Consider the following 17,940-nt stretch of genomic DNA (forward strand, 5'->3'; position numbering starts at 1 on the left):
TTAGGCAAATCTGGCCATGTATAGTAGGCTGAGAAGTGAGTTCTGGCTACTAGGTACGACATATATATATATATATATATATATATATATATATATATATATATATATATATATATATATATATATATATATATATATATATGTCGTACCTAATAGCCAGAACGCACTTCTCAGCCTACTATTCAAGGCCCGATTTGCCTAATAAGCCAAGTTTTCATGAATTAATGTTTTTTCGTCTACCTAACCTACCTAACCTAACCTAACCTAGCTTTTTTTGGCTACCTAACCTAACCTTACCTATAAATATAGGTTAGGTTAGGTTAGGTAGGGTTGGTTAGGTTCGGTCATATATCTACGTTAATTTTAACTCCAATAAAAAAAAATTGACCTCATACATAGAGAAAAGGGTTGCTTTATCATTTCATAAGAAAAAAATTATAGTAAATATATTAATTCAGGAAAACTTGGCTTATTAGGCAAATCGGGCCTTGAATAGTAGGCTGAGAAGTGAGTTCTGGCTACTAGGTACGACATATATATATATATATATATATATATATATATATAATGTCGTACCTAGTAGCCAGAACGCACTTCTCGGCCTACTATGCATGGCCCGTTTTGCCTAATAAGCCAAGTTTTCCTGAATTAATATATTTTCTCTATTTTTGTTTTATGAAATGATAAAGCTACCCATTTCATTATGTATGAGATCAATTTTTTTTATTGGAGTTAAAATTAACGTAGATATATGACCGAACCTAACCAACCCTACCTAACCTAACCTAACCTATCTTTATAGGTTAGGTTAGGTAAGGTAGCCGAAAAGGTTAGGTTAGGTTAGGTTAGGTAGGTTAGGTAGTCGAAAAAAACATTAATTCATGAAAACTTGGCTTATTAGGCAAATCGGGCCTTGCATAGTAGGCTGAGAAGTGCGTTCTGGCTACTAGGTACGACATATATATATTATATATATATATATTATATATATACATATATATATTATATATATATGTATATGTATATATGCACGTTCACCAATGATCGTCTTAGACGATCATTGGTGCGGTGGTCATGGTACTGTGTACGTTTAGGGTTGATCCAGGACGGCATGGGTTCGAATCCTGGCTGGGTCAAAGAGTTCCTAGTGATATATATATATATATATATATATATATATATATATATATATATATATATATATATATATATATATATATATGTCGTACCTAATAGCCAGAACGCACTTCTCAGCCTACTATTCAAGGCCCGATTTGCCTAATAAGCCAAGTTTTCATGAATTAATGTTTTTTCGTCTACCTAACCTACCTAACCTAACCTAACCTAGCTTTTTTGGCTACCTAACCTAACCTTACCTATAAATATAGGTTAGGTTAGGTTAGGTAGGGTTGGTTAGGTTCGGTCATATATCTACGTTAATTTTAACTCCAATAAACAAAAATTGACCTCATACATAGATGAAATGGATAGCTTTATCATTTCATAAGAAAAAATTATAGTAAAATATATTAATTCAGGAAAACTTGGCTTATTAGGCAAATCGGGCCTTGCATAGTAGGCCTGAGAAGTGCGTTCTGGCTACTAGGTACGACATATATATATATATATATATATATATATATATATATATATATATATATGTCGTACCTAGTAGCCAGAACTCACTTCTCAGCCTACTATTCAAGGCCCGATTTGCCTAATAAGCAAAGTTTTCCTGAATTAATATATTTACTATAATTTTTTTCTTATGAAATTATAAAGCAACCTTTTTCTCTATGTATGAGGTAAATTTTTTTTTATTGGAGTTAAAATTAACGTAGATATATGACCGAACCTAACCAACCCTACCTAACCTATATTTATAGGTAAGGTTAGGTTAGGTAGCCAAAAAAAGCTTGGTTAGGTTAGGTTAGGTAGGTTAGGTAGACGAAAAAACATTAATTCATGAAAACTTGGCTTATTAGGCAAATCGGGCCTTGAATAGTAGGCTGAGAAGTGCATTCTGGCTATTAGGTACGACATATATATATATATATATATATATATATATATATATATATATATATATATATATATATATATGTCGTACCTAGTAGCCAGAACGCACTTCTCGGCCTACTATTCAAGGCTCGATTTGCCTAATAAGCCAAGTTTTCCTGAATTAATATATTTTCTCTAATTTTTTTCTTATGAAATGATAAAGCTACCCATTTCATTATGTATGAGGTCAATTTTTTTTATTGGAGTTAAAATTAACGTAGATATATGACCGAACCTAACCAACCCTATGTTTCTCGCCGGCGCCGGCGAGAAACAATGGGCAAAAGTTTCTTTCACCCTAGGCCTCTGTTACCTAGCAGTAAAAATAGGTACCTAGGTGTTAGTCAGCTGTCACGGGCTGCTTTCTGGGGGTGGAGGCCTGGTCGAGGACCGGGCTGCGGGGACACTAAAAACCCCCGAAATTATCTCAAGATAACCCTACCTAACCTAACCTAACCTGTCTTTACAGGTTAGGTAGCCGAAAAAGTTAGGTTAGGTTAGGTTAGGTAGGTTAGGCAGTCGAAAAACAATTAATTCATGAAAACTTGGCTTATTAGGCAAATCGGGCCTTGCATAGTAGGCCGAGAAGTTCGTTCTGGCTACTAGGTACGACATATATATATATATATATATATATATATATATATATATATATATATATATATATATATATATATATATATATATATATATATATATATATATATATATATATATATATATTATCAACAACATTACTGTGTCTCAATAAATTATTTGTTACAAAGTATTTTAGTTACAAATTAATTATTTTGTTAGTTATTTACAAATTTTTGTTTACAAAGTATTTATTTAGTCTGTTCCTTATTTGCCAAAAAACTATGACTATGTATTTCTTTTACTCAACTTAATATTTCTGACCCACACTGTTCTTAAACAAAAACTACACTCTATACAGTAACAAATTTACTAAAACAATCTTTTCTTAACGCTTCTTAGCTAAAATCACTTTTCACTCATCTGAAAATAATCAAGTGTAGCATCTTTGCATCATTTCTTATCTAAAATAACTCTTCTTCCGTTCGAAAATACAGTCAAAGGAATCTTTCAGCATTTTTCTTAACTAACATTTTTCTTCATGGAGTAAGAAAATAGTCAAGGGGCAACTCTCTTCATAATATTTCCAAACTAAAGTTACCCTTTAAGACATCTTTACACTTCGAAGGATACACTAAGACATGAAAGATAATTTCAATGACATCAAGAAATAGGTCAAATGGGATTTTGTCTACTACAATGGCCTGCACAAGTCTGGCATAACTGCCTAAACGTACTAATGGTTGGACCACTTCGTAAACTTGAGGGGACCTGTATTGGTCAGGAACCCTGTTATAATTAATTTTGCCTGAGCAATGGGTTTTAATTTTAAGTTATCTGCCACTTCTTGGGTGACAAATGTTTGTGGGACCTATGGTCAAATAATCTGCGGGAGTTGTTGACCTTGCCCCTTTTGTTTTTTATAGTAAGTTGGGCAGTTGGCCAAGTCGCATTATTCTTAGACTTTGTCGGTAGGAGACTTTACTGTCGTACTTTGCAGTACTGGACGGTGGTGGAAGTCTCTTTCTCCACCATGGCATTGGGGGACTTTAATTTTATGTTCCCCACACAATACTGCATGGTGCGGCCCCTGATTCCACCTGTTGCAGGTGCACAGCTGGATTGTACAGGCATTGGTGTCATGTCCTTAGGCACTTGGTGCATTTATGCAACTCCAAGAGTCGCTTTACACGTGTAATACGATCAGAGTAATTAGTGCAGTGGTATATGGAATGTTCTTCATTACAGAACAAACATGTCATCCAGCCTACAGCATCTTTGGGAGTTACTGCCTTGGGTGACACAGTAACTGTAGGTTTGGTGGGACCCACTGCATATGTACCCACACTGCCAAATTTCCAGTGGAGAGGAGTTAGATGTTTTATATTTAGTTGGAGTACTGGATGTACTCTTTGATTGCTTGTTATTGGTGGTTAACGAAGATTTGGATGTTGGTTTACCATCTGCATTTGCTCTCAGTCGTTCTACAACAGAGCATAAACCTTCTGTAATCTCCTGAACTATGAAGGAATATTTGTTATTCGAGGAACACATCCCTTCCAGTGTTTCACTGGATAATTTGCGTCAAATGATAACTTTAGTTAACCACTCAGCACTATTTATATCAACCTTAAGGCTGAGTACTTGAAGTAATGACTCAATCTCAAATCTGAAGGTTTGGAGTGAGTCAGTGGTTTCATTAGTTGGGGGTAAGTTCAACAACTTTTGAACTAAAAGTGTAACAGTTCTCATTGTGTTAGCATAATTATCCAAAAGGAGCTGAACTGCGAGATTGTAGCTGTCACTATTTATTCACTAAATTTGCTACCACATTTTCAGCATCACCCTTAAGTTGATCCTGTAGGTATGAGTATATGGTGGTTTTAGGAATTGAGGGTTTAAAATCCACAGCGCCAACAAATTTATTTGTTGAAGTTGTATTTATTTGTTAAAGTTGTCCCATCCTTCAACTTCTGTTCCAAAAAAGTGGGAAAACTTATTGAAGGCAGTTTAACTTCTGATTGAGTAGTGTTAGAGGAAGCTGTTGTTACATTACTCTGAGTAATTAAATTGGCAAAAGGATTCAACCTGGCTTGTGAGTCATCTTCATTGTTACGGCCCTCTCGGGTCGCAACCGGGTTCTTTCCCTGATGTAAGTAGAGTTTGGGTATCCGGCCCCAAGCTAGTAGTGGCTTTCAAGGGATGTGATCCGTAACGCAAGTAAATTAAAGGGGAAGGGAAATAAAGGCAAAAACTTATTAATATAATTATTACCGTCACCATAAATAATATATAAAAGGTTACACAGGGGCAGGGGTTAAACACCATTATATACAACGTAGTCTTCGTCTGAAGACTCTGGACGTTCACGGTGCTCAACAGTGCTAAGCTCTTGGTCCTCTTGTGGCCTCACGACGAATCCCTCGATTCTCTTGAGTCTACCCTGGCCACAGGCCAGCCAAATCACAGTTCCACTGGGGACACCGTCGTGGAGGCCATCAACCACAAGTCCAGCCGGTAGCTGGCAGGTTCCAATCAGCAACGCAGGTTAGGCCACTCCACGACCGATACTAGGGTAGCGAGCCCTAGTCAGGAGCCTCGTGTGATCCCACAGACCACTCTCCTCGCTACAACACCCCAGTGGTTAAGCGTCTCCACCAGTCAGTCCCGGGTACGGCAATCCCTCAACTGCCACGTCACAGGCAGGGCAACACCACAGTGTTCATCCGGGGGGCGACTCACAGCTGCTGCAGCAAACACTTGGAGACAAGACGGCTGCCTTGGGTAGACTGATCCAACTTCCATTACAGCAGTCCCAGGTCGACTCTGTAATCAGACACGTCATCAATAATAGAGACACACTAGGGCACGTCACTTACCGGCTCAGACTCAAACGCCCACCTATCCACACCATAGATGGCGTTGCTGTCTGAGCGCCACCTCACCAGAGGTCAGCAGCGGCTGTGTTATGAGCTGACCAGGACGGGAAACTAGCCCTTGTGGCTGGTATTTCCTGTCCTCACTTGATGGCGCCATCCATTTGGAGGGGGTTTCGGGAGCTGACCCACAGATGGCGTGGTCGTCACTGTTCCGTGCTCAGACGCTGGGCTCGGGTCCGTAACACCTCCCCACCAAAAAGAATTTGGTTTGGGGTTCTATAAAGAGAAACACAAACCAAATTAGTACGTGGATAAAACTCCACACGGACTCACGTACACTATAAACTGGAGTGGTGAGGCTGTCTTGTCCACAAAACTGTACTACTGGGGAACTCTGGCATGAAGGAAACTTGCCGGTGGAAGACGATGATCTGCCTGATGTAATCTTCCACACCTCCACTGCGATGCCAAGCAGGGGCATCATCTCACATCTCTCAAGTAAGGATCGGTATAGACACGATCTGGGGCGACTCCACACTTCCCTGTGTCGGGGCACCGATGATGGCTGGTCACAGACGGCATTTCTGGTGCCGGTCCGGTAGTCCTTCAGGGAGACGGGAACCTGGAATACAGGGGTCGGATTATTTAGAGTCACAGCGACAGTTAAATCAGTACTCACAGCATACTCCTCTACTAGGCCCACAACTAGTCCCAACAGGGCTGCTCGTACATCGAGGATGGCATTCGCTCTGCCACCGTCAGGTCGACCAACGTTCCGTATAACGCTGCGTTTAGGCTCAGCAATCACGCGAGGGGTGTCAACCTGTCGGAAACAGTCACTCATATTATCATCTCTCGTACCTCCTGTATCTACCATCACCTTCCAGGTCCCTTCTTCGACTGCAACACTCGCAGTACAAATTTCCAATCCCTGGGATCTCTTCATGGTGTTCATGGGAGCCATCATCTGCCGGGTCGTCCACTGGTCCTCACCGAGAGCACATACAAGAATAAAACAAAATACCGCTAAGAAACATTTGGTTAACTTAGGGACAAGTTTCATGAGCTTGTAATGTCCATAGCCAGCTACATCCATTAGCCTGGTATGGACCAAAGAGGGCACTAAAACCTTCGCACATACCTCACATACCTCCGACGTCTGGGGAATCTCTGGCCGGTTCAATGAATGCTGTACCTTGCCATACCGCAAGTACTCATCCGCCTTCTCTCCAGACTCGTTGGTATCCGTGGGTGCTAGCACACGAGACCTCTCTTCATGCTCAGTTGCCTCTGCCATCATAACCTCATGTTCCTTATTGGGAGAAGAATCAGGAGACTCTGCTAGGATGTTGTCGATCTGTAGGTGAGAGGAAGGATTAAACATATTTAATTCCGGATCTGTCCGTACCTGGATATTACCACTGCCTGCCGTTACCTCAGACCTTGTTGTTCTGGCTGACTCGTCCGCGACCTTGGGAAGATTGATGCTCCAATCTGTCACCAAGTCGTTGGCTAGTACCACGTCAATCCCTGCTATAGGGAGGGTATCGACTACTGCCAACGCACATGTGCCACTAAAGTAAGGCGAGTCGAGATGTACTGGCACTAAGGGGGCGACGTACCGCGTCCTAGGAAACCCGACTAGGACAACCTTTTGTCTCCTATCCACACTCACTCCCTCGGGTAACGAGCTACTCGCGATCAGGGACTGGGCTGCTCCACTATCTCTGAGCACTACAACAGATCTACCAGTATGACCACTCGATACATACCCGCTTGAAGTGTGAGGGGAAAACAATCTGGATTCTTCCTGCGTAGTAGTAGACTGGCTTCCTGCTGGTAGTGTTACACAGCTCATCAACATCACCTCCCTACGAGCGCCGCTACCTCTTTTGCCTCGGCACATAGCAGCTACATGCCCTTTCTGCCCACAAGTCCAACACACCACATTCCTCCTCGGACTCCGGTGTTTCGGACTGTTAGGACTAGTCCTTCGAGGGCTACTTGGGGGCGTCTTCTCAGCGCTTCGTGGGACAGGGTCTCTCCTCTTCCTGATGAGGTTTGTCAAACCGGTGGGGGTAATTCCTCGGGACGTACTTAGCAGACGGCCTATGAGTCAGGATGTATTCCTCAGCCATGGTGGCTGCCGCACTGAAGGTCTCCACCTGCTGCTCCTCTAAGTACGTCTTTAGGTCTCCAGACAAACAATCCTTGAAGTCCTCTAACAGTACGAGCTGCTAGAGGTCTTCTTTGGTCTCCACCTTCCGAGAGGCACACCATTCCTGGAAAAGTCGCTCCTTGATGGTGGCGAATTCGGTGAACGTGTGCTCTGAGGTCTTCTTCAGGTTCCTGAACTTCGGCTTGTAAGCCTCAGGTACCAATTGGTACGCCATGAGCACGACCTTCTTCACCTTGTCATAGTCGCCATAGACATCAAGGGACAACGTGGAGTAGGCGACTTGGGCCTTCCCAGTCAAGACGGACTGTATCATGATGGCCCAATTCTCCCTTGGCCACTCCAAAGAGGCTGCGACTTTCTCAAAGGCCGCGAAGAACTTTGAGACTTCCTTCTCGTTGAACTTCGGGACCATTTTGATGTTCCTCACCGGATCGAAAAGATTTGTGTCCGTTGTTTGCCTCCGACCACCGCCTAACCGTAATACTTCTAGCTCATGTTGTCTCTTTCCTCTCTGTCCCGTCGTTCTTGCCTGTCTCGTTCTTTTTCTCGTTCTTCTCTTTCTCTTTGTCGTTCTTCTCTTTCTCGTTCTTCTCTTTCTCTTTCTCGTTCTAATTCTAAACGCCTCATCTCTAATTCCTTTCTTAATTGCTCTCTTTCCATTTCTTGTCTCTCTTTCCATTTCTAATTTCTTATCTTCTCTCTCTCTCGCTTTCTCTTCTCTCTCTTTAGCGATTTCTAGCTTTTTCCATTCTATTTCACGGTGGATCTCTAGTTCACGCATTTTCACAGTAAGTAAACTTATATTTAGTTCACTCTCATCACTTTCGACATCACTGCCCTTACCTTCCTTTTCAGTGGAAGCTATCTCGTCACCTTCTTTTATACTAGGTGCCTCATCTTCCTGTTTTTCTTCGGCCTTTCAAATGCCGGTGAACCTTGGACAAGATCTCCACACGGGAATCACTGGCACGTATCTTGATCTCCAGGTAGGCACTCACTAGTACGATTTCCTGTTGCCCAGATATTTCAATCTGGCAAGACAGTCCTCCCTGTTCAGAAAAGCCTGAACATCGTCCAGATCGTCTATGGTCGCTTTTTCCGCCATCGTCACTTGGTACACTAGCACTTAACACACCGCTTCACTTTAGCACTTAACGCACCGAGTACTGTTCTACGTCAATATTGCACTTTATTGCCCCTAGCGCCTCACTTGCCAATATAGCACGTAATTACACCGGGCACCGCGCTACACAATATTGCACTTAATCACAGCGAGCACCTCGCTCTACAATATTGCACTGAATTACACCGAGCACCGCACTACACAATAATGCACTTAGTCACTCCGAGCACCGCACAGGACGTATAACGTCCTAATAGTCACACACAGGGGGAATTATTTACAGGGATTGCGCCACTTCACCACCCCTGTCAAACATACTTGACAAGGGGTCGAATCCCGCTGGGGATGCCAATTATGTTACGGCCCTCTCGGGTCGCAACTGGGTTCATTCTCTGATGTAAGTAGAGTTTGGGTATCCAGCCCCAAGCTAGTAGTGGCTTTCAAGGGATGTGATCCGTAACGCAAGTAAATTAAAGGGGAAGGGAAATAAAGGCAAAAACTTAATAATATAATTATTACCGTCACCATAAATAATATAAAAGGTTACACGGGGGGGGGGGGGGTTAAACACTATTATATACAACGTAGTCTTCCTCTGAAGACTGGACGTTCACGGTGCTCAACGGTGCTAAGCTCTTGGTCCTCTTGTGGCCTCACGACGAATCCCTCGATTCTCTTGAGTCTACCCTGGCCACAGGCCAGCCAAATCACAGTTCCACTGGGGGCACCGTCGTGGAGGCCATCAACCACAAGTCCAGCCGGTAGCTGGCAGGTTCCAATCAGCAACGCTGGTTAGGCCACTCCACGACCGATACTAGGGTAGTGAGCCCTAGTCAGGAGCCTCGTGTGATCCCACAGACCACTCTCCTCGCCACAGCACCCCAGTGGTTAAGCGTCTCCACCAGTCAGTCCCGGGTACGACAATCCCTCAACTGCCACGTCACAGGCAGGGTAACACCACAGTGTTCATCCGGGGGGCGACTCACAGCTGCTGCAGCAAACACTTGGAGACAAGACGGCTGCCTTGGGTAGACTGATCCAACTTCCATTACAGCAGTCCCAAGTCGACTCTGTAATCAGACACGTCATCAATAATAGAGACACACTAGGGCACGTCACTTACCGGCTCAGACACAAACGCCCGCCTATCCACTCCATAGATGGCGTTGCTGTCTGAGCGCCACCTCACCAGAGGTCAGCAGCGGCTGTGTTATGAGCTGACCAGGACGGGAAACTAGCCCTTGTAGCTGGTATTTCCTGTCCTCACTTGATGGCGCCGTCCATTTGGAGGGGGTTTCGGGAGCTGACCCACAGATGGCGTGGTCGTCACTGTTCCGTGCTCGGACGCTTGGCTCGGGTCCGTAACATTCATAATCAGCCAGATCAGCCATTATTTTGTCTAATTAATCAGTACTTGCATAGGTAGTGGCAAAATAAAATTGTTTGCTGGGTGGGGAGACACAGCAGTGACCTCAGGGGGAGGTAGGAACACAACAGTTACCTGAAGGATACAACAGTGACCTGGGGGATACAACAGTTACCTGACGATACAACAGTTACCCGAGGAAATACAACAGTCACATGGGGGATACAACAGTCACCTGGGGGATATAACAGTCACCTGAAGAATCACAACAGTCACATGGGGGATACAACAGTTACCTCAAGAATCACAACAGACACCTGGGGGATACAACAGTCAACTGAGGAATCACATGAGTCACCTGAAGAATCACAACAGTCACCTGAGGAATCACAAAAGTCACCTGGAGGCCACAACAGTCACCTGAGGAATCACAAGTCACCTGGAGGCCACAACAGCCACCTGAGGAATCACAACATTCACCTGAGGAATCACATCAGTCACCTGAGGAATCACAACAGTTACCTGAGGAATACAACAGTCACCTTGGGGATCACAACAGTCACCTGAGGAATCACAACAGTTACCACGGGATACAACAGTTACCTGGGGGATGCAACAGTTACCTGAGGAATCACAACAGTCACCTGGGGAATACAACAGTCACTTGAAGAATCACAACACTCACCTGAGGAATCACAACAGTCACCTGGGGGATACAATAGTCACCTGAGGAATCACAACACTCACCTGGGGAATACAACAGACAAATGAGGAATCACAACAGTCACCTGGGGGATACAACAGTCACCTTGGGGATCACAACAGTCACCTGAGGAATCACAACAGTTACCACGGGATACAACAGTTACCTGGGGGATGCAACAGTTACCTGAGGAATCACAACAGTCACCTGGGGAATACAACAGTCACTTGAAGAATCACAACACTCACCTGAGGAATCACAACAGTCACCTGGGGGATACAATAGTCACCTGAGGAATCACAACACTCACCTGGGAATACAACAGACAAATGAGGAATCACAACAGTCACCTGGGGGATACAACAGTTAACTGGAACTGAGGAATCACAAAAGTTACCTGGTGGATACAACAGTCACCTGAGGAATTACTACAGTCGCCTGGGGGATACAACAGTCACTGAGGGGGTCCCATCAGTCATGTGGGGGATACAACAGTCATCTGAGGAATAGCAACAGTCACCTGAGGAATCACAACAGTCCCCTGGAGGATCACAACAGTCACCTGAGGAATCACAACAGTTACATGCAGGATACAACAGTCTCCTGAGGAATCACTAGTCACCTGGGGGATACAACAGTCACCTAAGAAATAACAACAGTCACCTGAGGAATCACAACAGTCAACTGAGGAATCACAACAGTTACCTATGGAATCACAACAGTTACATGAGGAATCACAACAGTTACATGAGGAATCACAACAGTTACCTGATGAATCACAAAAGTTACCTGAGGAATCACAACAGTCACCTGGAGGATACAACGGTCACCTGGGGGATCAAAACAGTACCCTATGGGTCACAACATGTACATGAAAAATCACAACAGTTACATGAGGAATCACAACAGTCACCTGGGGGATACAACACTCACCTGAGGAATCACAACAGTCACCTGAGGAATTCCAAAAGTCACCTGAAGAATCACAACAGTAACCTAGGAATCACAACAGTCACTTATGGGTCACAACAGTCACCTGAGGAACCACAAAAGTCAATTGGAGGTCACAACAGTCACCTGAGGAATCACAACAGTCACCTTAGGAACCACAACAATCACCTGAGGAATCACAACAGTCACTTGAGGAATCCCAACAGTTACCTGTGGGATACAACAGTCCCCAGAGGAATTACAACAGTCACCTGGGGGATACAACAGTCTCCTGAGGAATCAATAATCACCTGGGGGATACAACAGTCACCTGAGGAATCACAACAGTCACCTTAGGAACCACAACAATCACCTGAGGAACCACAACAGTCACCTAAGGTATCACAACAGTCACCTGAGGTATCACAAGTTACCTGAGGAATCACAACAGTCACTTGGAGGTCACAACAGTCACCTGAGGAATCGCAACAGTCACCTTAGGAACCACAACAATCACCTGAGGAATCACAACAGTCACCTGAGGTATCACAACGGTTACCTGAGGAATCACAGGTCACCTGGGGGATACAACAGTCACCTGAGGAATCACAACAGTCACCTGGGGGATACATCAGTCACCTAAGGAATCAAAAGAGTCACCTGAGAAATCACAACAGTCACCTGGGGGATACAACAGTCCTTTGTGGAATCAAAGCAGTCACCTAAGGAATCACAACAGTCAACTGGGGGTCACAGCAGTCTCCTGAGGAATCACAACAGTCACCTAAAGAATCAGCAACAGTCACCTAAGGAATCACAACAGTCACATGAGGAATCACAACAGACACCAGGAGGATGCAACAGTTACCTGGGGGATACAACAGTTATCGGGGGGACACAACTGTTACCTGGAAGATACAACAGTTTCCTGGTGGATACAACAGTTACCTGAGGAATCACAACAGTCACCTGGGGGATACACCTGTTACCTGAGGAATCACAACACTCATCTGGGGGATACCACAGTCACATGAGGAATCACATCACTCACCTAGGGGTTCACAACAGTCACCTCAGGAATTACAACAGTCACCTGAGGAGTCACAACAGTCTACTGGTGGATCACAACAGTCACCTGAGGAATCACAACTGTCACCTGAGGAATCACAACAATCACTTGGGGGATACAACAGTCACCTGAGGAATCACAACAATCACTTGTGGGATACAACAGTCACCTGAGGAATCACAACAATCACCTGTGGAATCACAACAATCACCTGTGGAATCACAACAGTCACCTGAGGAATCACAACAGCCACGTGAGGATTCACAACAGTCACCTGAGGAATCACAACAGTCACCTGAGGAATCACAACAGTTACCTGAGGAATCACAACAGTTACCTGAGGAGTCTCAACAGTTACCTGAGAAATCACAAAAGACACCTGAGGAATTACAACAGTCACATGGAGGATACAACAGTCACCTGATGAATCACAACAGCCACCTGAGGAATCACAACAGTCACCTGGGGATCACAACAGTCATCTGAGGAATCACAACATCAATCACCTGACGAATCACAAGTCACCTGGGGATACAACAGTCACCTAAGGAATCACAACAGTCACCTGAGGAATCACAAAAGTCACCTGGGGGTCACAACAGTCACCTGTAGGTCAAAACAGTCACCTGAGAAATCACAACAATTAGTTGAGGAACCACAACAGTCACCTGAGAAATCACAACAGTCCCTTGGACGTCACAACAGTCACTTGAGGAATCACATCAATCACCTGAGGAACCACAACAATCACCTGAGGAATCACAACTCTCACCTCAGGAATTACAACAGGCACCTAAGGAATCACAACAGTTACCTGAGGGTCACAACAGACACCTGGGGGATACAACAGTCTCCTGAGGAATCACAAGTAACCTGGTGGATACAACAGTCACCTAAGGACTCGCAACAGTTACCTGAGGAATCACAACAGTCACCTGGGGATACAACAGTCACCTGAGGAATCAGAACAGTCACCTGGGGGTCACAGCCGTCTCCTGAGGAATCATAACAGTCACCTAAGGAATCACAACCGTCACTTGAGGATTCACAACAGTCACATGAGGAATCACAACAGTCACCTGGGGGATACAACAGTCATCTGGGGATACAACAGTCACCTGGGGGATACAACAGTTATCTGGGGGATACAACAGTCACTTGAAGAATCACAACAGTCACATGAGGACTCACAACAGTCACCTGGGATATACAACAGTCATCTGTGGGATACAACAGTCACCTGAGGAATTACAACAGTCATCTGGGGGATACAACAGCTCCTGAGGAATCACAAGTCACCTGGGGGATACAACAGTCACCTAAGGAATCACAACAGTCACCTGAGGAATCACAACAATCACCTGAGGAATCACAACAGTCAGCTGAGGAATCACAACAGTTACCTGAGGAATCACAACAGTTACCTGAGGAATCACAACAGTTACATGAGGAATCACAACAGTTACCTGAGGAATCACAAAAGTCATCTGAGGAATCACAATAGTCACCTCAGGAATCACAATAGTCACCTGAGGAATCACAACAGTCAGCTGAGGAATCACAACATTCAGCTGAGGAATCACAACAGTTACCTGAGGAGTCACAACAGTTACAAGAGGATAACAACAGTCACCTCAGGAATCACAATAGTCACCTGAGGTATAACAACAGTCACCTCAGGAATCACAACAGTCACCTGGGGAATACAACAGTTACCTGGGGGATACAACAGTACCTGGGGGATATCACAGTTACCTGAGGAATCACAACAGACACCTGGGGGATACAACAGTCACTTGAGGAATCACAACAGTCACTTGAGGAATCACAACAGTCACCTGGGGGATACAACAGTTATCTGAGGAATCACAACATTCACCTGGGGGATACAACTCTCACCTGGTGGATACAACTGTCATCTGAGGAATCACAACATTCACCTGGGGGATCACAACAGTCACCTTAGGAATCACAACAGAACCTGAGGAATCACAACAGAACCTGCGGAATCACAACAACCACCTGAGGAATCACAACAGTCACCTGAGGAATCACAACAGTTACCAGAGGAATCACAACAGTTACCTGAGGAATCACAACAGTCACCTGGGGGATCACAAAAGTCACCTGAGGAATCACAACAGTCACCTGAGGAATCACAACAGTCACCTGAGGAATCACAACAGTCACCTGGGGGATCACAACAGTCACCTGAGGAATCACAGCAATCACATGGGGATACAACAGTCACCTATGGGTCACAACAGTCTCCTGGGGGGTACCAACCGTCACCTGGAGGCCACAGCAGTCACCTAGGGGTCACAACAGTCACCTTCGGAGTCACAACATGTACCTGAAAAAACACAACAGTTACCTGAGGATTCACAACAGTCACCTGTGGGTAACAGCAGTCACCTATGGGTCACAACAGTCTACTGGGGGTCACAACAGTAACCTGGAGGTCACAACAGTCACCTTAGGAATCACAACAGTCACCTGAGGAACCACAACAATCACCTAAGGATTAAAACTGTCACCTGAGGAATCACAACAGTTACCTGAGGAATCACAACAGTTACCTGAGGAATCACAACAGTCACGTGAGGAATCACAATAGTTACCTGAGGAATCACAACAGTCACCTGGTGGATACACCAGTCACCTAAGAAATCGCAACAATCACGTGAGGAATCACAACAGTCACCTGGGGGATACAACAGTCACCTGAGGAATCACAACAGTTACCTGAGGAATCACAACAGTCAGTTGAGGAATCACAACAGTTACCTGAGGAATCACGACAGTTACATGAGGAATCACAACAGTTACCTGAGGAATCACGACAGTTACATGAGGAATCACAACAGTTACCTGAGGAATCACAGCAGTCACCTAAGGAATCACAGCAGTAACCTCTGGAATCACAATAGTCACCTGGAGGTCACAGCAGTCTCCTGAGGAATCACAACATTCACATGAGGAATCACAACAGTCACGTGAGGAATCACAGCAGTCATCTTTGGGATATGTTACGGACCCGAGTCCATCGTCCGAGCACGGAGCAGTGACGACAACGCCATCTGTGAGTCCGCTCCCGAAACCCCCTCCAAATGGACGACGCCATCTAGTGAGGACGAGATGTACCGGCCACAGGTGCTGGATTCCCATCTTAAACAGCTCGTAACATTTCCGCTGCTGACCTCTGGTGAGGTGGCGCTTAGACAGCAACGCCATCTATGAAGTGGATAGGTGGACGTTTGTGTCTAAGCCTGTAAGTGAGGTTCCCTAGTCCCAGTACTAATAACGTGTCTGATTACAGAGTCGACCTGGGACTGCTGTATTGGACGATGGATCAGTCTACCCAAGGCAGCCAAGGTCTCTTCACAAGTCTGCTGAAGAAGCTGTGAGTCACCCCCAGACGAACTCTGTTGAGAGTGTTAGCCTGCCTGTGATGTGGCAGTATCAGGAGTCGTCGTATCCGGGGCTGGCTGGTGGAAGAGACTAGCCACTGTGGTGCTTAGTGAGGAGAGTGATCAGCGGGATCGCACGAGGCTCCTGCCTAGGGCTCGCAACTCTAGTATCGGTCGTGGAGTGGCCTACACAGCGGAGCTGATTGGAACCTGCCAGCTAGAGGCTGGATTGTGGTTGAAGGCCTCCACAACGGAGCACCCAGTGGGACTGTGAATTGGCTGGCCTGTGGCCAGGGTAGATTCGCCAAGAGAATCATAGAGGATTCATCGTGGGCCGAAGAAGAGAACCAGGGCTACTCATCGTGAGCACCGTGGAGCATCCTGTGTCTTCGGAGGAAGACAAGTCATTGTACATAATCGTGTATGATAAATCCCGTGTGCAACTTGTATTTATTTATTTATGGTGGTGGTTAATATATATATATATATATATATATATATAAATCAGAGCATTTGTATCCCTCCCCCTTTAATTAAACTTGCTTTACGGAACACATCCCTTGAAAGCCTCTACTAACTTGGGGCCGGATACCCAAACTCTAATAACATCAGAGAAGAACCCAGTTGCGACCCAATAGGGCCGTAACAGGATACAACAGTCACCTGAGGAATCACAACAGTCACCTGTGGGATACAACAGTCTCCTGTGAAATCACAGCAGTCACCTTAGGAATCACAGCAGTCACCTAAGGAATCACAACAGTCACCTGGGGGTCACGGCAGTCTCTTGAGGAATCACAACATTCACATGAGGAATCCCAACAGTCACATGAGGAATCACAGCAGTCATCTTTGGGATACAACAGTCACCAGAGGAATCACAACAGTCACCTGAGGAATCACAACAGTCACCTGAGGAATCACAATAGTTACCTCAGGAATCACAAGTCACCTTGGGGATACAACAGTCACCTGAGGAATCACAACAATCACAAGAGGAATCACAACAATCACAAGAGGAATCACAACAGTCACCTGGGGGACACAACAGTCATCTGGGGAATACAACAGTCACCTGAGGAATCACAACAGTCACCTGAGGAATCACAACAGTCACCTGAGGAATCACAACAGTCACCTGAGGAATCACAACAGTCACCGGAGGAATCACAACAGTCACCTGAGGAATCACAACAGTCACCTGAGGAATCACAACAGTTACCTGAGGAATCACAACAGTTACCTGAGGAATCACAACAGTTACCTGGGGGATACAACAGTCACCTGAGGAATCACAACAGTTACTGATGAATCACAAGTCACCTGGGGGATTCAACAGTCAGCTAAGGAATCACAACAGTCACCTGAGGAATCTCAACAGTCTCCTGTTGAGATTCAACAGATATAGATATAGTGCTTATCATAATAAGCACTATAAATTATTACATAGAATAGGAGTGCTTCACCAATCAATATTATATACACTAGTTTGTAAATTAAAATTTATAAAGAATGTACTGTACGAACGTGAATAGAAAACGATGTTATGTTGGAATGTCTATGGGATAAACTACTGCAAACTGGATGGTATAGTGTCTACTACCTACTGTGGGATGGGTATAGGGTCAACTACCACCTGTTAGA

At 44.8% G+C, this 17,940-nt stretch overlaps 2 protein-coding genes across 2 annotated transcripts in view; one reads left to right on the top strand and one right to left on the bottom strand.

Annotated features, from left to right (window-relative positions):
• The window catches only part of LOC138370288 (zonadhesin-like), a 34,220-nt gene extending 30,064 nt beyond the window's left edge, over window positions 1-4,156 (top strand). Inside the window, exon 18 of the mRNA XM_069334304.1 lies at window positions 4,000-4,156. Within this exon, the coding sequence (XP_069190405.1) occupies window positions 4,000-4,156 (157 nt within the window). The remainder of the gene's footprint in view (window positions 1-3,999) is intronic.
• Window positions 4,157-10,619: 6,463 nt separating this feature from the next.
• On the bottom strand, window positions 10,620-17,720 carry LOC138370289 (uncharacterized). The gene is made up of 9 exons (XM_069334305.1): window positions 17,661-17,720; window positions 17,372-17,518; window positions 15,632-15,778; window positions 14,972-15,097; window positions 14,290-14,478; window positions 13,056-13,244; window positions 11,821-11,883; window positions 11,198-11,237; window positions 10,620-10,747 (listed from the first exon to the last, which is right to left on the bottom strand). Exons 1-9 carry the CDS (start codon window positions 17,718-17,720, stop codon window positions 10,620-10,622), a joined length of 1,089 nt encoding a protein of 362 aa, XP_069190406.1.
• Window positions 17,721-17,940: the final 220 nt, after the last annotated feature.

Source organism: Procambarus clarkii, chromosome 31, assembly GCF_040958095.1.
Source record: "Procambarus clarkii isolate CNS0578487 chromosome 31, FALCON_Pclarkii_2.0, whole genome shotgun sequence".
Lineage (NCBI taxonomy): Eukaryota > Metazoa > Arthropoda > Malacostraca > Decapoda > Cambaridae > Procambarus > Procambarus clarkii.